Below are 19,130 nucleotides of genomic sequence, written 5' to 3'. Positions count from 1 at the left end.
AGAGCACTGACTGTGGGACCTGGAGGAGGCAGCTGTGGAGACGTGCAAGGGAGTCCTTCCAGTACTTGCCTGCACAAGTACCTATGCAAGTGTGAGAAGAAACTCCCCAAGGCTGGGGAGCCAAATCCCACAGATCACAAGCTCTTGTAGTTTGTGGGAGAAACTCAGCTATGTGGAGCACTTACTGGTGTCGTTGCTGTGGGTGCTAAGGTGTGAGCCTTAGCAGTGGGGCTCAATTACTCAAAAATAGTCATCACTTCACCTCAAATGGCTGAAACTGATCCAAAAGTTGCTCAACTGAAAGAACAAAATCCCAAATGTTAAAAAAATCAAAATCCGACACTAAACAACATAGAATTAATAATGTCTAGCATCCAATAAAATATCAAAAGGCATAAAATATGAAAAAAATACGACCCAGGCAAAGGTGAAAAACAAAGGAGTAAGAACAGATCCAGAAGTGACTGTAGGAGACAGGACCTTAAAGCAGTTGCTGTAAATCTCATAGATATGATCAAAGGTAAAGGAAAACATGAATTTGACAAGGAGAATGGAAGACATCAAAAAGACTGGAGTTGTGGCATGCCTGCAGGCTCAGCTATTCAGGAGGCCGAGGAAAGGGGATAGCTTGAGCCCAGGAAACAAAGTGATATCCCATCTCTTATGCGACAGCTCACCCTCCAAAATGGGATTTCTAGGGAATAAAAGTACAATGTTTGAAATGAAAAAAAAAAATACAGGATTACTAGCAGGTTAGATGTCATACAAAAAAAGATCAGTGAACTTGAGATACAGCTATAGAAACTATTCTAAATGAGGTGAAGAGGAAAAAAGAAAAACAAACAGAGGCTTAGTGAGCTGCAGGCTAAGAATGCACAGCACATGTGCAAGTGGAGCTCTGGGGAAGGAAGTGGACAGAGGCAGTGGAAAGTGAAGTCGGGAAATAACACTTAAAGACAGATGTTAAACAGGTAGAGGAACACTGACAAATAAAGAGGAATGGTGGACTCATGAAAACATCAACAAGGAAGAAAGGCCAGACAGGACAAAGCAAAAACAAATAGCATCCCAAGACGGTGTTAGCGACACCCTAATTAGAAGGCAGAGATGCTCAGGCCTGATATAAAAGTCAAACACAACGATATGCCGTGTGTTGGGAAATGTCCATGCCCTAATCCCTAGAAGCTGTGCATGTCAGGTTACATGGAAGGGAATTAAGGCTGATGACCAACTTGACCTTAAAATAGGGAGATTACCCTGGGTTACCTAGGTGAACACCAGAATTCCAAGGGTCCTTAAAATTGGAAGGGAGAGGCAGGGGGAGATGTATCTCTGGAAGAATGTTCCAAGAGACATACGCTGCTGTAGATGGGGCAAGGGGGTCACAGACCAGAAGGCAGGTGGTCTCTAGAGGACGGAAAGGCAAGCAAAGGAATCAACCCTACCGCTCTTAGAAAGAATGTGGCCTTGCTGACACCTTGACTTCAGTCCAATGACACCAATGTTGGACTTGTGACCTACTGAAAAATAAACAGTACCTTAAGGCACCAAGTTTCTTTTAGTACTTTGTTAGAGCGGGGATAGAAAATATATGCAGTCTATAACTAATCAACTTGAAATACACAGACACTTTTTTAAGAGTCAAAGGATGGAAAAAGGTAACACTGACAAAAAAACTGAAGATGTTATCAGACAAAAATCCCAGAGGAAAGAATGTCGCCACAGATGGAGAGTTTCCTCATGATAAAAGGGAAGTCGTCAAGGGAGTAGAGTGATTCTAAGTCACTCTGCAACCTGATAACAGAGCTTTGAAATATCTGATACAAAAACTCACAGAACTGAAATGAACACAGACACAGGACAAATCTTGTAATTACAACTAAGGGCCTTGCTTCTTCCTAGTTTACAGCAAACAAGCAGTAAGAATTCAGAAGACCGGAACATCACGAGTCAATTAGACCTGACACTTACAGAATGCTGTCCTGACAACGGAACACCCGCTCACTCCAAGGACCTGTGTATCATTTACCATAGTCTGGACCATAAAAATTCTTAAATTTAAGGGGTATAAAAAGCATTGGTACAATGGAATAAAAGAGGAATCCATCACAGAAAGGTAAGAGAACATCTCCAAAATATTTGGAAATTAAACATGTAAAACAATTGCCCAAGGGAAAAACCAGGAGGGCAATCAGAAAAAAATTTTCTGATCAAAAATAAAAGCAAAACAGCTAAATCTGTGAGATACAGATACAGCAGTGCTTAAAGCATTGAGGGTATAAAAAAGAGGTCTAAAAATCAATGATCTAAGCTTCTATCTGAAAAATACTAGAAAAGAAACAGGAAGGATATAAAGATCTTTCTTAAAATCAGTAAAATAAAAAGCAGAGAACAGAAAAAATCATTGAGAACCAAAGACAATGCTTTGCAATAAAACTAATAAGCCACAGACAGAGTGGGAGAGAGAGAGGTGGGGGGACAGGAAAAGAACAAACTGCCAATGTCAGGGATGAAATTAGGGACAACACCGTAGGTCCTACAAAAACAAAACTGGGTAATAGGTTATTATAAACCATTTTGTGTGAATAATATTAGATGAACTTTAGATAAAATGGACAAATTTCTTTAAAGATACAATATATAATAACAATAGTTGTATATTTATCGTAATTTTTAATTTGTGGTTAAAAACTTTCCAAAGAAAAGTACAAGCCTAATAGACTGCTGGTTTTAATGGCACTTGTACCAAACATTTAGGAAAAAGTTAGTAACAACTCAGTACAAGTCCTTTCAGAAAGCAGAGAAAGAAACAACTCTCGGTTTACCTTATGGGGGGGCGCTAGAATGAAACAAAAAAAAGGCAGTGTCAAGAGAGCAGAAAGCTATAAGAACTACCTGAGAGCAAATCACTACCTGGTAAGAACAAAGATGCAAAAATACATCAGAATTTTAGCAAACCGGACACAGTCATATGTAACCATAACCTGGAATGTAAGGTTAACATTTGAGTATCATTCAATGTTGACCATTTGATACTAATGGATTAACAGACTAAAAAGAGAAAACTATGGATTCCTATTAGTATACACAGAAAAAAGCATTTGATAAAATTCAACATGCATTCACAATAACACTCTCAGAAAACTACAAGTAGAAGGAATTTCCTAAACAGGACAAAAATTATCTAAGAGAAGTCTAACCTACTGAATGTACAGATTCAACAGCTTCCCCCAAACGCCGGAGGTAAGAAAAGGTGTTTTACTTCTCATCAACCTTGTATTGCAGGTTCTAAAACAACAAAAAGGGCAGCTGATTGGAAGGATGAGGTATAACTTCTTTATTCACCAATGCATCTATGTAGAAAATCTTAAGTCTACAAAAAGCTAGCAGAATAAGTAAGTTTAGCAAGGGTACAGAATAAGAGGTCAATATTCAAAAAATCAGTTTCAATTTTACACTACAGTAATGAATACGAAATTTAAGAGCATAATTTACAAGCGCATAAACCCCAGAAAATACTTTGTTATAAAAATAACAAAATATGTACATGACTTATAAATTCAGAACTATAAAAGTGCTGTTAAGAAAACTTAAGGAAGACCTAAATGAATACAGACATATTTTCAGGAGTTGAACATTAACTATTGTTAGTATGTCCATTATTTCCCAAATTGAGCTATAGATTCAACACAATCCCAATCAAAATTTCCTTTTCTTTCTCAACCAAGCCTCTTCTAAAATTTCTATGAAATTGCAAAGGACACTGGGTGTGGTGGCACCTATCTGCAACCCTAGCTACTCAAAAGGGAAAGGCAGGAAGATCATGAGTTCCAGGCCAGTGCGTGTAAAAGGCAGCATCTCTCTCTCTCTCTCTCTCTTTGGGACTGGGGTTTGAACTCGGGACTTCATGCTTGCAAAATATGCACTTCACTGCTTAAGTCACACCTCCAAGACCCTGTCTCAATAAAACAAACAAATGAAAAGAAAGAAAAATACCAAAATAAAAACAAGAGGGCAGGGGGCATGGCTCAAGTTGCAGAGGGCTTGCCCAGCATGCATAGGCCCTGGGTTCAATCCCAAGTACTGGAGAACAAAACAAAACAAAAACAAGGCAAAGGACCTAGGAGAGTCACAACAATTTTTAAGAGGATAACTTTAGAGGACTATAATGTTTGAAGACTTACTATAAAATTAGGACATTATAGTACTGACATGAGATAACCAAACAGGTAAAGGACATAGTCTCCAACAAAGGTAGAATAATTGAATATTTGTGTATTAAAAAAGAATCTGAGTTTGTGCTTCATACCATATATGAAAATTAAACTGAAGTGCGTCATACACTTAATCATTTGAGCTGAACCTATAAAACTTCGAGAAGAAAGCACAGGAGAAACCTTTATGGCTTTGGGCTAACCAAAGCTTTCTTAGACTAGGACTCTTAAAACATGAACCATAAAAAATAAGTTGGACTTCCTTAAAATTTCTCCCTCTTGAATGAAATCATGTCATTCACAGGAAGATGGAGAGAACCAGAGGCCACTGTATTGAGTAAGATGAGCCAGGCACAGAGAGACAGACATCACATATCCTATGAGGGATCTAGCCCTAAATACTATTGCTAGTGTAACACGAGTTACGCATGGGAAGGAGGAAGGGCAGGAGGGAGTGTGACGGGTGAATCTGATCAAAGCACACTATGTACACGTATGGAAGTATCACAGTGAAGCCCTTTGCTCAATGCATCTATGCTAATCAAACAAAACATGCAAAAAGTTATTTTCAGAAGATATGAAGACATACCACAAGCTGAAAAATATCCGACATGCATATGTCTATACTATGTACATATACATGGCATACATGTGTACATACATACAGACAGACAAGACAAAGCATCCACGTCCAGATGACACAACAACTCTTACAACATTAGTAAGATTAACAGCCCAGTTAAAAAAAAGCGTGAAAGATCTGAACAAACACCTTATCAAGAAAACACAGTTCATGGTTTAGATATAAAATATCCCCAGAGGTGCCTATGTTGAAGGCTTGGTCCCAAGAGGTGACTGGATCATGAGGACACTTAGCTCATCAATGGATCAGTCCACTGAAGAGTTTGCAACCCAGTGGCTGTTAGGAGGTGGGAACTGGGTGGAGGAAGGGGGTCACTGAGGGTGTGAGTTTGAAGGGTATATCTTGTCCCTGACCCCTTTCTCCAGCTCTGTCTGCTTCCTGGCCAGCATGAGGTGAGCAGCCTCGCTCCACCATGCTTTCTGCCATCAGGTCCGTTTTGCCTCAGGTACAAAGTGTGTGTAGGTGGGAGGGAGCAAGGACTGAAACCATGAGAGCAACAAACCTTTCCTCCTCAAAAGTTTGTTTTTCTCAGGTATTTTGCTACTGTGGTAGAATGCTGAGTAACCTCACACATGAATGGCAAGTAAGCATGGAAATAATCTCGAATCATTATTTATTAGTAATACACAAGTTAATTAGTAGTATCAAAGCTGCAACCACAATGAGGTTCCATCTCCTGGCTGCGGACATGGGTCAGTGGAAAAGTGCATGCCTACCTAGCACACACAAGGCCCTGGGCTCCCCAGTACAGGAAGGAAGGAGGGAGGGAGGGGGGAAAGAAAGAAGTCCTTTACTCAATTCACATCCACCAGGATGGCCAAGAGTAAAAAGACTATAGTAAGTGTTAGTGAGGACACAGAGCAACTCACACAGTCGCCTTTGGGAAATAATTTGTTAATTTCTTAGAATGTTAAAAATACATGTAGTATACAACACAGAAATACCATTCCTAGGTGTTTACCCAATGGAAATAAAAAATTGTCACATAAACACTCGTACATGAAATGTTTATAGTGGCTGTATTCAAAAGTCAAATAATGAAAATGAGCCCAAGTGTCCACACATCCAGAGCTGGGGTAAGGATAAACAAGGGTGGTCATCCATACAATGGAAAGGAACAAAGTCACTGATGCATACAGCAAAATGGACGGATCTCAAAGACAGCATGTGAGCTGAAAGCAGCCATATGCAAGTAATTCCCTATTTACATGAGTCCGCTAACATGGAATTCTGCAAAGACAAAGTAGACAGTTGGTTTCCTGGGGCTGGAGGTAGTTATAAGGAACGGACCTATTTGAAAGGTACATAGGGGAGTTTTTTGTAGTGATGAATGTGTTCCATACATGGGTTGTGGTGGTGCATGTCAAGACTCTTGAAATGTTTACTTAAAATCAGCAAATTTTATTGTATTTAAGTTTTACCCCAATAAAGCTGGTTAAAAACACCAAACTGTGTATCAAAATATGAAAAAATGAGATTCCTAGGTGCAAGTAATCGTTACAAAGTAAAGTAAGCCTTTAGTTTGGGTTCATAGCATCTCTTCAACCCTGTAGGTCAAAGGCCATGGTCAGGTTTTTCCTGTGGAACACCATTCCCCACAGTCCTTACCCAGAGCAGTGAGTCCCTCTGAGATGGAGGTGAGCACATGGAGGAGCACAGGTGGCTCTAAGTTGGTGATGAAGCACATGTGGTCCTGGGTGAGACATTCCAGGAGTGGGTAGTAAGACTGGCTCAGTTTCCGATATTGCTACAACACAGAGATACACTAAATGTTAAGCCAAAGGAAGAAAGCTTGCCACAGTCCAGAGGAAACTGCCATTTATAATATTGGAAAACCAATCAATCAATCAATCAATCAAATGATAACTTCCAATTCAGCATTTCAAGGGGTTCTAACAGGAATCTCTTCATCTCCTAGAAACTTTAATTTGGAGCTGTAGCATAGCAGATTACTTCAGTTTTACACTATATGGTCAACACTGTAATGCTAGTAAAATCCTTGAAGTAGGACATTTACAAGACTGAATTATTTCTCTGAACTGAAATATTCTAACAGTGAATAGTGGATAGGCAGTCTTTTTTTTTTTTTCTTTTAATTTTTTTGACACAAAGACGTTTACTGCTGTTATATGATTTGGCACAATGCCAACCCAGGTAGCTAAATCCCTGTTTGGTAAGTGGCTTTAATATTTACCATTTACTATGATAAAAGGTCAATATATAAGAAAGATACCTGAAAATCTCAAATACAATTCAAACCAATATCAAAGAAATCATAAGAAATAAAAACCCAAGCATCATTTCCTAAATAGATATTAGAACCACCTCCCTAAGAATCACAGAGAAATGCATTTTCCTGATCCCCATGTGGGATTCACTGAATGAAAAGCTCTGGAGTGAGCATTTTTAACATATATGCCAAAACAGTCTTGTGTACCCTCAAGTTTGAGAATTACTGAGTTGGAGGTTCGCTTGACTACTAAGAAAAGGTGAGAGAAGAGTTCTGGAGTGATGATAGCTTCCTTGGTGGACTTCACTTGTCATCAAGGGTCCCTACACAGGACTGACCTGACACCAGTTTCTATTTTGTATTTTCTGTCATGCAGGCAGAGCCCTATATGAGCACTCACTCCATTCTCCTGTAAGGGGGCTTAATAACTTTGCTTGAGATGTGGCTGTGTTAAGATTAGCTAGGACGGTGGAAGAAGGTGCACTAATGCATTACAAGGTCAGTGAACAAAAACCCTTGAGATTGTACTTGGACCTTGGGGCAGGTCAGGTGGGAAGGTGCGGAGGAGTCTGGAAATCTGAATTTCCAACGAGCACCCAGGGGTTTTGAATGGCCTCAAAGTGTGAAGACCGCTGTATAAACCACAGGATCTAGATGGCAGAGCAGATACTCAGCTTACCCAAGCATTTAAAAGGTGAGGCAGTAATTAATTCAAGGCAAATGCCAAATGAGTGACAGTCTGTATACCAGGCTGCTCAGCTTTCAGTTTGGCGCTCTGTCTACCATCAGTACAACTTGGCGTAGAATGAAAGGGACATCTTGCAGCTAAACCCATATTCCCTACTCCTAAAAATACAGGCCTTTTTTGAATTATGAATACAGTTGTAAGCAGTTAGTTGAAATTACTGTTGCATTTCTCTGTATGAAAAACTTGGGAGTGCTCTGGATGATCAGCTAGCCAGAAGGTGGGAGCTGCACCTCTCTAATCTGCACACTTAAGTACACAAACACAGTCACTACAGTCATCCTAATTCACTACGTTAGAGTGAGAACGCTGTCTTAAAACATAAAATGTTCTGGACGTACTCTAACTCCCTAGGCTTCATTATCACAACTCCAGCCTGTGGTGGTGTTCCTTCACATCTCACACAAAGACTCCCACGGTACGCAATTGCTTACTAGCAAGTCACTGTGGGACACTGACAGCAGCATTTTGACAAAGGCCTGGAGTACATTGTCAAAATGGTTGTCCCCATACAACTTGAAGACGCCAAAGCTGACATAATTTCCACATAAGGCAGATTTGAGAGCTGAATAGCAGATGGAGATGCCCTTGAGTTTCATTGGATAAATCTGATCTTTTGAGAGGCTCCCAAGGGACAGGATCTGATTACCTGTTTTAGGGTAAAAGCAGAAAGATAAAGTGACATAAGTAGATGTAATTCAAAGCAGTTATGGGGCATGCTATTTAACGTGTTCACTTTACTATGAATACTGACTTCCCTCCAGCATTGTTCCAAAATCTGAACCATCTACTGTGGTGAGAAATATAAATATACAAGGCTGCTTACCTGGGAAGTACAAAGGACCCAAGGACAATCAAGAAAAGTACTGGGAAGGCTTTGTCTTTTTATCTAGCTAGTGATTACATAGAAGTATACATAATATGTGAAAATCACTGAGCTACACTCTTAATATTAGTTTATGTATTGTAATGTATATATTATCATTTCAGTAAAAAGTTAACTAAGCCACAGAAAAAAAGACAGCCTAAGATATAAGTTATTCTCAACCCCAGGTAAATCCCCAGCCTTACATGTAACTTTACCTTGAGCTACTTCATGTTCAGAAGCCACAGGTCTGGTACATGAAGTAGACGAGACACACAGGCATTCCTGGCGTAGTCACATTAAGTATTATTTCCCTTCTCGTCTAAATCTTTTTTTCAGAAGATCTCAAGAAATGATTAGTTTAAAAATTGTATCTAACGACAAAAAGATGCTCATATAACCAATCAACTTGAAATTTTGTGCATTAGTTAGCATATATAATCAATAATTTCCGTTCCTGAAATGTGTGCTAGACAATATAAAGAATGCTTTTTGTTCTTTTTAAAAATACAACAGTCATAATGTTCCTTAGCTTTGCTTCTTCCTGCTCAATAAGCACTGCTTATGAAACTAAATTCAATTTACAAAATTTAGAAGTACAAAATTTACAGTGGTTTATTCTGTGTCAGCTTGGCTAAGAATTACACTTCTCAGAACCCATTTCACTGTATGATTATAGGTAGAACTGGTCAAAGGAGAAATGTCTGTGAGATCTGGAAGGCAGAAGTGACACAGTCACTACATCTTTGAGAGCTGCTGTGATTAGATGTGTTGAGAGTGCAGATGTAGAAATGCTGCTAGGTTCCAGCTTGCCCATGGCTCTTTCCTGCTCTGTGTCTAGAACTACCAGCTCTGCTGACTAATGACCTCAAGTCCACCGCCGAACACTTGGCAGTAAACTTACAGAAGTAGCCATGCTGAAGCAACAGCTTGCCCTGACTTCTGACCATGACACCAAGCCCTAGGCATTCTCATCCTCATGATCCCACTCCAGAAGATGTGTGTGCCTGGTTTCTAGATTTCCCTGTGAGCTCCAACATGTCCATCCCTCCTGTTATTTCAGGAAGGCTGAACGGCGGCATTTTCCCCCGGAACCCAACTCTCCCCCTCAGACCCTTTCTTCATCTTCACTCAAGACTGTACAAGGTCTAATTCCTAAAATAATTTCTGTTTCATAAGTAACACTGTGCTCTTCTTTTTCCGCTTGAATCCTACCTGAGATTCAAGAGGTGTATCATGAGAGGTGTAGCAGGGTAACCACAAGTGTACTTAGAAGTTAAGAAGGACAGATACTTCTAACAGGAAATGAAACACAGGACCACCGCAGGGCGAATGGTTCCTCACCTTGATTTCCCTTAATAAAGCAATCCCACATAACATGTTTCCCACTGTACAACCTTAGAAGTCCATGTGGCTTTACCTATGATTTATACATCTATATAACAAAAAATACTGTCTGGAATGTTGACTTAAATCTTGGAATTTACTCAGTAGCAAATTCTAACTTAAGAGAGATACAGTAGTTCCATAAAGATTCGATCCAATACGACAGCATTTACTTGACAGATGCTATGTGAGGGGTGCAGGGATAAACAAATGAATAAAAAAAATCTATGTTCCAAGGGGATTCACTTTGGCTGGAGAAACAGACTGGAAAATTACTCCATACAAATGCTATCAGAGAGGTGTGAAGATGCCTTAGTTTAGAAGACGACACCAACTCTGCTGAGCAGCAGGGCAGTGAGGAAGGCTTCAAAGAACAGCTTATGTTTGAAGGATCAGTTGCACTTTTCCCTGAGGCCATGGAAGGATCATCTATGAAAGCAGCGTATGCTGGAGAGGATAGCTCTCACTTGCTGCTTTTCTGCTTTTGCCTCAACATCAGGTTAGATCAAAGTTGATGTTTTCCTTCTTCCCTTTCCTCCAAAGAAAAGCCTATACACATATGGCAGAAAGAGCTAGGGTAATTTTTGAATGAGGAAGGTAGTTCACAGATTTTTGTTTGTTGGGCGAGGCCAGGGACTGTTCTGTGCTGATGTCCTTTATAGGGGAAGTAAAGATCTTGATTTTGCCACAAAGGATTTAAAAGGCAGACCAAAAACTGTGATAGAAAATGTGACTGACTGTAATGGACTGGGCAAATCATCATTAAGAAGGTTACTGAGGATCACAACTTCTATTGCCAGGTTAAAGATGCAACTTGGCACATATTTCTTGTCTTCTGGACTGTATCAGACATGTCCAACCTAAAACAGTTAAGCAGTTTAGTATTATGGCCTTAAAATAGTGGGATGATTAATATCTTTGAGACAGGAACTTCTCTCTCATTTTATTCAAGTGTTTTAGTATTCCATGGGGGTTGTTAAGAGATTACGACAGAGAAGGCTTGGCCAAGCCATCACTTATTCACTATAATTCAGCTTTATTCAGTATGTATTATTCAACAGTACTTTCTGAAGTTGGAGACCCTACCTTCAAAAAGCTTAAAATCTAGCAGCTAGACTCACATCACTGTCAGCAGAAGTGGTAAGGGTCTCCATGTACCTCTAGGTGTAATGGCTTCTCTTGTCTTCCCTGTTGTACTCCACACCTGGAGAGCCCAGCTTCTCCCTTTTCTGCACCTCCTTCCTCCGAGGGCGGTCTACACAACACTACACTGGGCTGGAAGGTGAAGGTCCTGCCAGGCTGGTAGTCACTGAAATCAGTAACAGCTGCGTCTTTGGCTCTGCTATAGTAGCACCAAAGGAAATGACATTTCCTTACTGAAACAAAACATTCAAGGGCTAGAACCAAAAGGGAAATCTAGCTGTTTCCCACTGAGCACATCTGTTACAGCTGAGGCGGGGAAAATCCCCATCCTAAACACTATGGTTGGATACGATCATTGTTGAGGCTAGACAGGGGCTCAGAGAAGAAGAATGCTGTGAACTGAACGGCTAACCCAGTCAAAGGCAGTAACAAGGGAAGGGGAACACTTGGAGCACTATGGAGCTGCAATTTTTAATGGCAGTGAAGCATGACACGTACTTCAGAAATTTCGTTAAACAATAAGGAAACCCAAACAAGAAGTAGCACAGAGGGCTCCTCATCAACATCATTTGGCTCATTAGAAGCATTTTCCTCATGATTACCGTATATTAACTGCGTAGGTTTCTCCTTCTTAATCTCTTCTCTATGCTTTATGGGTAGGCCCTTTGCTTTTGTGCTTGCTATCCTCAGCTTAGGTACTCAGAAGCACCATTCTAGACAACTCTCAAGATACAGATTCAGACATCTATCTACCTACCTACCTACCTATATTTATAACCTATCTATCTATCTCTTGATTGATGAGATGGAGGGATACAAAAGCTCTTCTGTTCATCTGAGATTGACTTTCAGGTCTATTTTCTTTAAAAACAAAACAAAACAAAAAAACCTCTTTCTCTAAGACCTCATTCATCTGTTCCATGTGTGACTAATTGCAGAAGGTTCTCTGTAGAAGAAACTCTCCAATCTCTAGAGCAGGGCTTACTTCACAGGTGTCAGCTGAAGAACTATATCACAAGACAGTAGTCTAACATGTAGAAAACACCCGGTGCAGAAGACGGCGATTAACAGTGCAGGCATCTGAGTCACAATGACCTGATTTCCATCTCAGTTTTCTTTACTGCCTGGGTATCTGAGCAGATTATCAAGCTATGTAAGTCGCTGCTTCCCTATCTGTAAAGAGAGAGCAATGAGGCCTGCATTTCACAGGCTCTCATGTGGAGAAAGGAGGCAGCATATGTGAGGTGCTTACCCACAGCAATGGGCACAGCGCTGATAAATGTAGCTAGGACAATTCACACTTCCCAGAGCTCATGTGTTCTCTAGTCTAATAGCTGCTGTTTATACGTGGAGGAGCTGCAGCCTCAAGAGATGAAGCTAGGTATCTGTGGTATGGAATAATGTCACTTCCTTCTAATAGTTTTCATTTACAAAATTCAAAGTAAGGTCAATACTTTATTTGACTGCTGAGTTCTCTCTGTTCCTTCAATAGAGAATTAGGGATCTTTAGTTTGGCTGTGCTCCCCACAACCCACCAGTCTCTACCTCAAAAGAGCACTTAGAAAATGGTACAAGGGACCAGAGATACCCATAAAAATATCCTGTACCAGGAGGAACTAACAGTACAAACAACACTGCTTCCTGGGTTATAAAGCAATCCACTACATTGATTTACCCTTTATTTTCCCCCTTTAATCTCTAAAACTTTAAACTGAATTTGAATTTGATATTTAGCTGACAGCTCTATAGGTCAAATGTCTTCATGCATCATCAGAACAGTTAAGGGAAGAGAACAAAGGCTTACTGACATTCCTATACTTTGGGTTACTCAACCCACTCTTTTTTTTTTTTTTTTTTTTTTTGGTGGCACTGGGGTTTGAACTCAGAGTCTCATACTTGCTTGGCAGGTGCTCTACCACTTGAGCCACCACTCTGTCAGTCCTTTTTTGTGTTGGGTATTGTTGAGACATGATCTCATGAACTATTTGCCTAGGCTGGCTTTGAACTGACAGCCTCCTGATCTCTGCCTCCTGAGTAGCTAGGATTACAGGTGTGAGCCAGTGGCACCCAGCTCAATCCACTTTTGCCTCTGAAAACCAGCTAAGGCCTTTGGACATAAATGACTTGGAACAGAACTGAAGCAGTGAAGAGTGGGAGGAAACAGAACCTTCCCTTTTTAGACTACAAAAGATCAATGCAGGGTTGATGAGGATGTAGAAAATATAGCAAATTGTTAGGAATATAAAATTAGTAGAATAATTCCAGGCAGCACTTGATAGTATTTGCTAAAATGTAAAAAAATGCAGGAATGCACTTCTGGGGATCTATCTGAATTCTAAGCTCTCCTGGTCACATCCGCTCTCCTATGACCATCATACACACACACTGCCCTCTGCAAAAGTTCAACTGCTTCAACTAGCTCCACCTTTTATGTGCTAAGGTCAAAGCACTGACATTTTCCCCTTTTTTCTACACTTTTTTTTTTTTTTTGTTATAAGAGCATTCTCATCAGAATATATGACATACTATTATCTCTTACACTAAAAAGCTTTCTCGAGGCATGACTCTACTAAATACCGCCCCCTTTTCAACAAAACTCCACAGAGAACCGCCTGTACTGACTGTCTTCATTTCTCCTCCACTGAGCGATTATGAATGGCCTTCTTGTTGCTAAGCGTTGTCTTCCTCTTACCTGAAGTGAACACCTCTTCTCTCGTTCTCCAAGACACGCTCTACTGATTTCTCACCACAGTGTCACCCCACTCATTGTTTGTTGGTTCCTCCTCCCCCACCTCCCTACACTGGGGCTCAAAGCAAAATGGTCTATTTTTATATTTGCCCTTCTCTCCCCCATCACCTTACATAATTCTGTAGCTTTAAATACCATCTGAGAGTTAATGACCCTCATATTAGTTTCTCTAACCTTGATCTCTTTTCCAAACTCTAGACTCATATATCCAAATCTGCATTCAACATCTGTCTTGGCTGTCTAATTGACTCCATCTTTCCCATTGCTTGTGCCAAATTCCTTTGACTACATTCTTTTTCACATACTGCTCATCCAAGCTGTCAAAAATTGTGATTTGCTTTTACCTTCAGAATATATCTAGAACCTGACCACTGGTCGAAGGCAGTATCCAACTCTGCCTACATTACTGCAATGCTGTCCTATTAGCTTGCCCTGCATGCAGCCTTGATCCCCTGCATGGTCTGCCTTAAATACAGCAGCCAGAGTGGCCTTTTCAAAACTAAAGTCTGACCGTATCATTCCTCAGCTTACAATGTTCTCAAGAGCCCCTACTTTACTTGGAGTTAAGTCTAAGGCTGACAGTGGCCTACAGGCCTTGTGTGACATTGTTCATGCCTCTCCAGCAATGAGACATACTAGGTATGTACCTGCCTTAGGATGCTAAAACTTGCTTTCCCCATCGCCCAGAATGCTCTTCCCTGATGTCCACAAGATTCAGTCTCATTTACTGAAGTCTGCTGGGACGACATTGTCTCAACCAGGCCCATCCTGACCACTGTAACAGTACCACATGGTCCTACTCTTGTACTCTTTTCAAAGATTTTCCACGAGCACTCAAAGGTCACAGTCCAGGGTTCACACCCCAGAGGCTCGGACAAAGGCAAAGATACGCACATGCTGCCATGTTACCACACAGCTTCCCTGCTCTAAAACCCTCTGTGCTCTGCCTGCTCATTTTTCTCTTTCCCTAAACTCTGGCAACCACTGATATTTGTACTGTCCCCACAATTTCTGTTTTCCTAGAATGTCAACAGCCTTTTAATTTGGCTTCTTTTACTTAGTAATAGGCTCTTCTATGTCTGTTGATGGCTTGACAGCACATTTATTTGTAGTACTAAATAACATTCCAAGTCTGGATGGACAATGTTTATTCACTGATTTCCCTGTGGAAGGATGTCTTGGTTGTTTCTGAGTTTGGCAATTGTGAGTACAGCTGCTATAAACATCTGTATGCGGGTTTTTGTGCACACATAGTTTTAACTTCTTTGGGTAAACCCAAGGAGTAGGATTGCTGGATTGTATGATAAAGCATGTTAGGTTTTTTTTGTTTGTTTGTTTTTTTGCAGCCCTGGGGTTTGAACTCAGGCAGTCACTCCACTAGCTCTTTTTTAGTCTTTTTTTTTTTTTTTTTTTTGAGATAGGGTCTCATGAACTATTTGCCTGGGCTGGCCTTGAACTGTGATTCTGCTCTGCCTCCTGTGTAGCTGGGATTACAGGTGTGAGCCACCAGTGCCTGGCACATGTTAATTTCTTAAGAAACTGTCCAGCTGTCTTCCAAAGTGGCTGTAGCACTCTGCATTCCCACAAGGGATAATTGAGTGTCAGTTGCTCCACTCTCTGGTACCCAAACATTCTTGATCCTGACCGATTTTTTTTTTTCACAGCACTTATTACCGTCTAACTATTAGATAATTCCTTTCTAATTTGTACACTCACGTATCCAAAGAGTCTGGACCAGTATCTACTGTTCTTCATACACATTTGAGGAGTAAGTGAATGATTCAAGTTCACCAAAACTGAATGTTCAAACTGACTGAATGAAACACCGTGTTACAATTATGAAAAATTAGATCTTTGGCAAAAGTATATAATAAATTATAGCATGACCATAAAATTGAATACTCCATAACTACTTAAAAAGGCCAGGAAAAGGGCTAGTGGAGTGGTTCAAGTGGTAAAGCGCCTGTTTAGCAAGTATGAGGCCTTGAGTTCAAACCCTAGTGGTGCCAAAAGAAGAAAGGAAAGACTAGGATTTATACCTATCAGCATGGAGCAATGGCCAGTATGTAAGTAAAAAAACCAGCCAATTATATTATGATACTATTTTGAAATAAAACATGTATACATGTATACATAAAAAGTACAGAAGGCTGCATGCACTAAATAGACAATAATGGTTACCTTGGTGATGGTATAGAGATGTTTTACTTTCTACAGCCTACATTTCTGGATCGCCCCAATCCCACCTCAAGTGCAATCAACTGACTGACTAATTGACCTGCTAGTGCTAGGAATCAAACCTAGAGCCTCATACATGCTAGGCTAGCTTAGCACCATCGAGCTAAACTCCCAGTCCTGAGTGTATTACTTTATAATTAGAGAAAAAGTAAGAGAGATGTTTCTGTTCTGGAAGAAAAGAAGATAACAGATACAGGACAATATGGTAGAAAAAGATGGGGCAGTGCAAGTGGACCCGGGCTGCGTGCGGACAGTGGCTCCAAGCTGCTGGTGACACCTTCTCCAACTCGATGGGCCTGACAGGGAAGCAGCACCGACGTAACTGGGTCTCAGAGTTTCGGGGTAATGCTGTCCCACAGTCTAGGAGCCACTGTCGTAACAAGGAAGCATACTTCCATTTAATAAAAGGTTGTCCGCAGGTTACTATAAAAGCACGCGAGTAGAGATGAAAACACACACATTGAACTTGTAACCAGACTGTTCTTCTGTTTTGTTTCAATTGTCACCACATACACAGAAGTCTTACATTACTGGAAGCACAGACTAAATTTAAATTCTACTTTTATACAGCATTATATATAAATATTTCCCAAAAGCTATGTAATCAAAATATAATTTTTAATGGATACAGGTTATTTCACTGACTTGATATATCCTTAAGCATTTTACTCTTTGAAGCATTGTTTTCCAGTTTTTCACAATTATGAATAATGTTGCATCAAAGATCTTTATGTGCTTAGCACTGTCTTTGGATTATTTTCTTAGAAAAAAATAGAAATATGGGTTTACAAAGAGTATACACTTCTGTATGGCTCTTGCTCTTCCATGGATCTGTACCAAGCAACTGAAAGGAAACAGAAGGCCCGGTGCGGTGGCACACACCTGCTATCCCGGGACTTGGGAGGCGGAGGCAGGAGAATGGTGAGTTCATGGCCAGCCTGGGTTACATAGTAAACAAACAGCCAGGTGCCAGTGGCTCATGCCTGTAATCCCAGCTACAAAGGAGGCAGAGATCAGGAAAAAAAGGGCTTGGTGGAGTGGCTCAAGGTATAGGCCCTGAGTTCAAGCCCCAGTACTGGAAAAACAAACAAACAGACAAAACAGAAAAACAAAGTAACTGCCAGTATGTAGCGCATACAGGGTTTGTTTTATAATTGTTCAGTCACATGCAATTTTAACCACATGTACGATTGCTGACCGACCAGTAACTTCCAGCAAAACCTACTTTTTGAGGTGATGGTGCTCAATGGGCCCAACAACTTTCTGAGAGCCAGCATGTGCTCGAGCAAGTCTCATCCAGACTGAATGATGAGAAGATGGGAAGAACTGTCTTCAAGAAAATACATGCAGTATAAGAGAGCAAATGTGGTTTTATAAATTCCCAAGAATGGTGTACTGTTGTGTGTGTGCCAGTAGATTGTAAAACCATACTACCATGTAGGACAGAATCCTGTTGCTAAACAAGGGAGAATAAACAAATCATTCCAAACACCAAGTGCTAATTTAAATGGCTAATTCTGCTTTCTCTCTGAGCTTTGCATCAGACGACTTACCTACCATACCCACTATCAAAGTGGTTTTACAAAAGTACAAATATTATCATACTGCTTTGTTTAAAATCATATTTTTCTTAAGGAAATTATATCCCTAAAGTTGAAAGATCTATGCACTGAAAACTGTAAATCACAGATGAAAGAAACTCAAGAAAACACAAGTAAATAGGAGGACGTCCTCTGTTCGTGACAGTGTTAAAATGCGCAAAATACCTCAAGCAGTACACAGACTCAATGCAGTCTCTACATAATCCCAATATATTTTTCAGAGAAACAGAAAAATAATCCCAAGATTCATATGGAATCATAAAAATCCCAAGAAAGAAAAACAAAGAAGGAAGTACCACACTTCCTTAAATAGTACTACCGCGTGATATGGTTCTATCACTCTTGGCACATGCCCGAAGGGTCAGAGTAAGCATATAATACAGATACCTGTACACCCACATTTACCGTGACTACTCATGACAGCCAAGTATGGGACCAGCCTGGGTGCCCATCAACAGATGAATGGATAAAGAAAATGTGGTCTATATAAAGAAGAATGAAATCATGTTGTTTGCAGGAAAATGGACAGAGATGGAGACAGTCATTTTAAGCTCTATAGATCAGTCTTACAAAGATAAATATCACACGTTTACCTCATATGCAGAATCTAGATTAAAAAAGACATGAAAGTAGAAGTACATTTTGGCGGGAGGAGGCAGCAAGAGGAAGGAGAGTATGATGGGGGGGGATATGATCAAAGTGCACAGTATGCAAGAATGAAAATGTCATAATGAAACCCATTATTTTGCAAAATTCCTAAGAGGAAAATTAAATCACAAAGTTATTACTAATCAAAACAGTACACCACTGGCATAAAACCAGACACATAGACTGGTGGAAAAGAATAGAGAGGACAGAAATAAATCCAAACGTATGAAGTCAGCTGGTTTTTGATAAGGGCACCAAGTGGACACAATAGGGCAGGAAGACTCTTCAGCAAATGGTGCTAGGAAAATTGGCTTTCCACATGCAAAAAGTTAAACTGCACCCTTATCTTCTACCATACACAAAAAATCAAGTGAAAGTGGATAGAAGACCTAAATATTGGACAAGAAACCCTAACCCTACAAGATATTGCAGGAAGAGCTTCTGGACACTTGGCAGGGAGTCTGAGGACATCCCACCAGAGCTTAGGTCTCAAAAGCCAAAAATGAATAGGGCTACTTTAAAGTAAAAAGCTTCTGGACAGAAAAAGAAATAAACAAACCAAAATGGCTGCCTATGGACTAGGGAAAATATCTGCAAACCATGATATGATAAGGAATTAATATCCAAAATTTACATTGAGCTCACCAACTTAATAGTGGAAAAAAGCC

The 19,130-nt window shown here is 40.3% G+C and overlaps 1 protein-coding gene across 10 annotated transcripts in view; it reads right to left on the bottom strand.

The window, feature by feature from the left end:
* Positions 1 to 19,130, bottom strand: part of Ranbp17 (RAN binding protein 17) — a 281,635-nt gene that overhangs the window by 30,420 nt on the left and 232,085 nt on the right. For 9 of the 10 annotated variants that reach the window (XM_074057769.1, XM_074057770.1, XM_074057771.1 and 6 more), the window contains 2 exons: positions 8,267 to 8,481; positions 6,466 to 6,604 (listed from right to left, as the gene is read on the bottom strand). The exons of the other annotated variant lie outside the window; for it this stretch is intronic. In XM_074057769.1, coding sequence (XP_073913870.1) covers positions 6,466 to 6,604; positions 8,267 to 8,481 — 354 coding nt within the window. The remainder of the gene's footprint in view (positions 1 to 6,465; positions 6,605 to 8,266; positions 8,482 to 19,130) is intronic. 10 annotated transcript variants of the gene reach the window in all.

Source organism: Castor canadensis, chromosome 16 (assembly GCF_047511655.1).
Source record: "Castor canadensis chromosome 16, mCasCan1.hap1v2, whole genome shotgun sequence".
NCBI classification, from domain to species: Eukaryota; Metazoa; Chordata; class Mammalia; order Rodentia; family Castoridae; genus Castor; species Castor canadensis.
The sequence above is the reverse complement of the archived record's forward strand: the minus strand, read 5'-3'. Positions and strand labels throughout refer to the sequence as shown.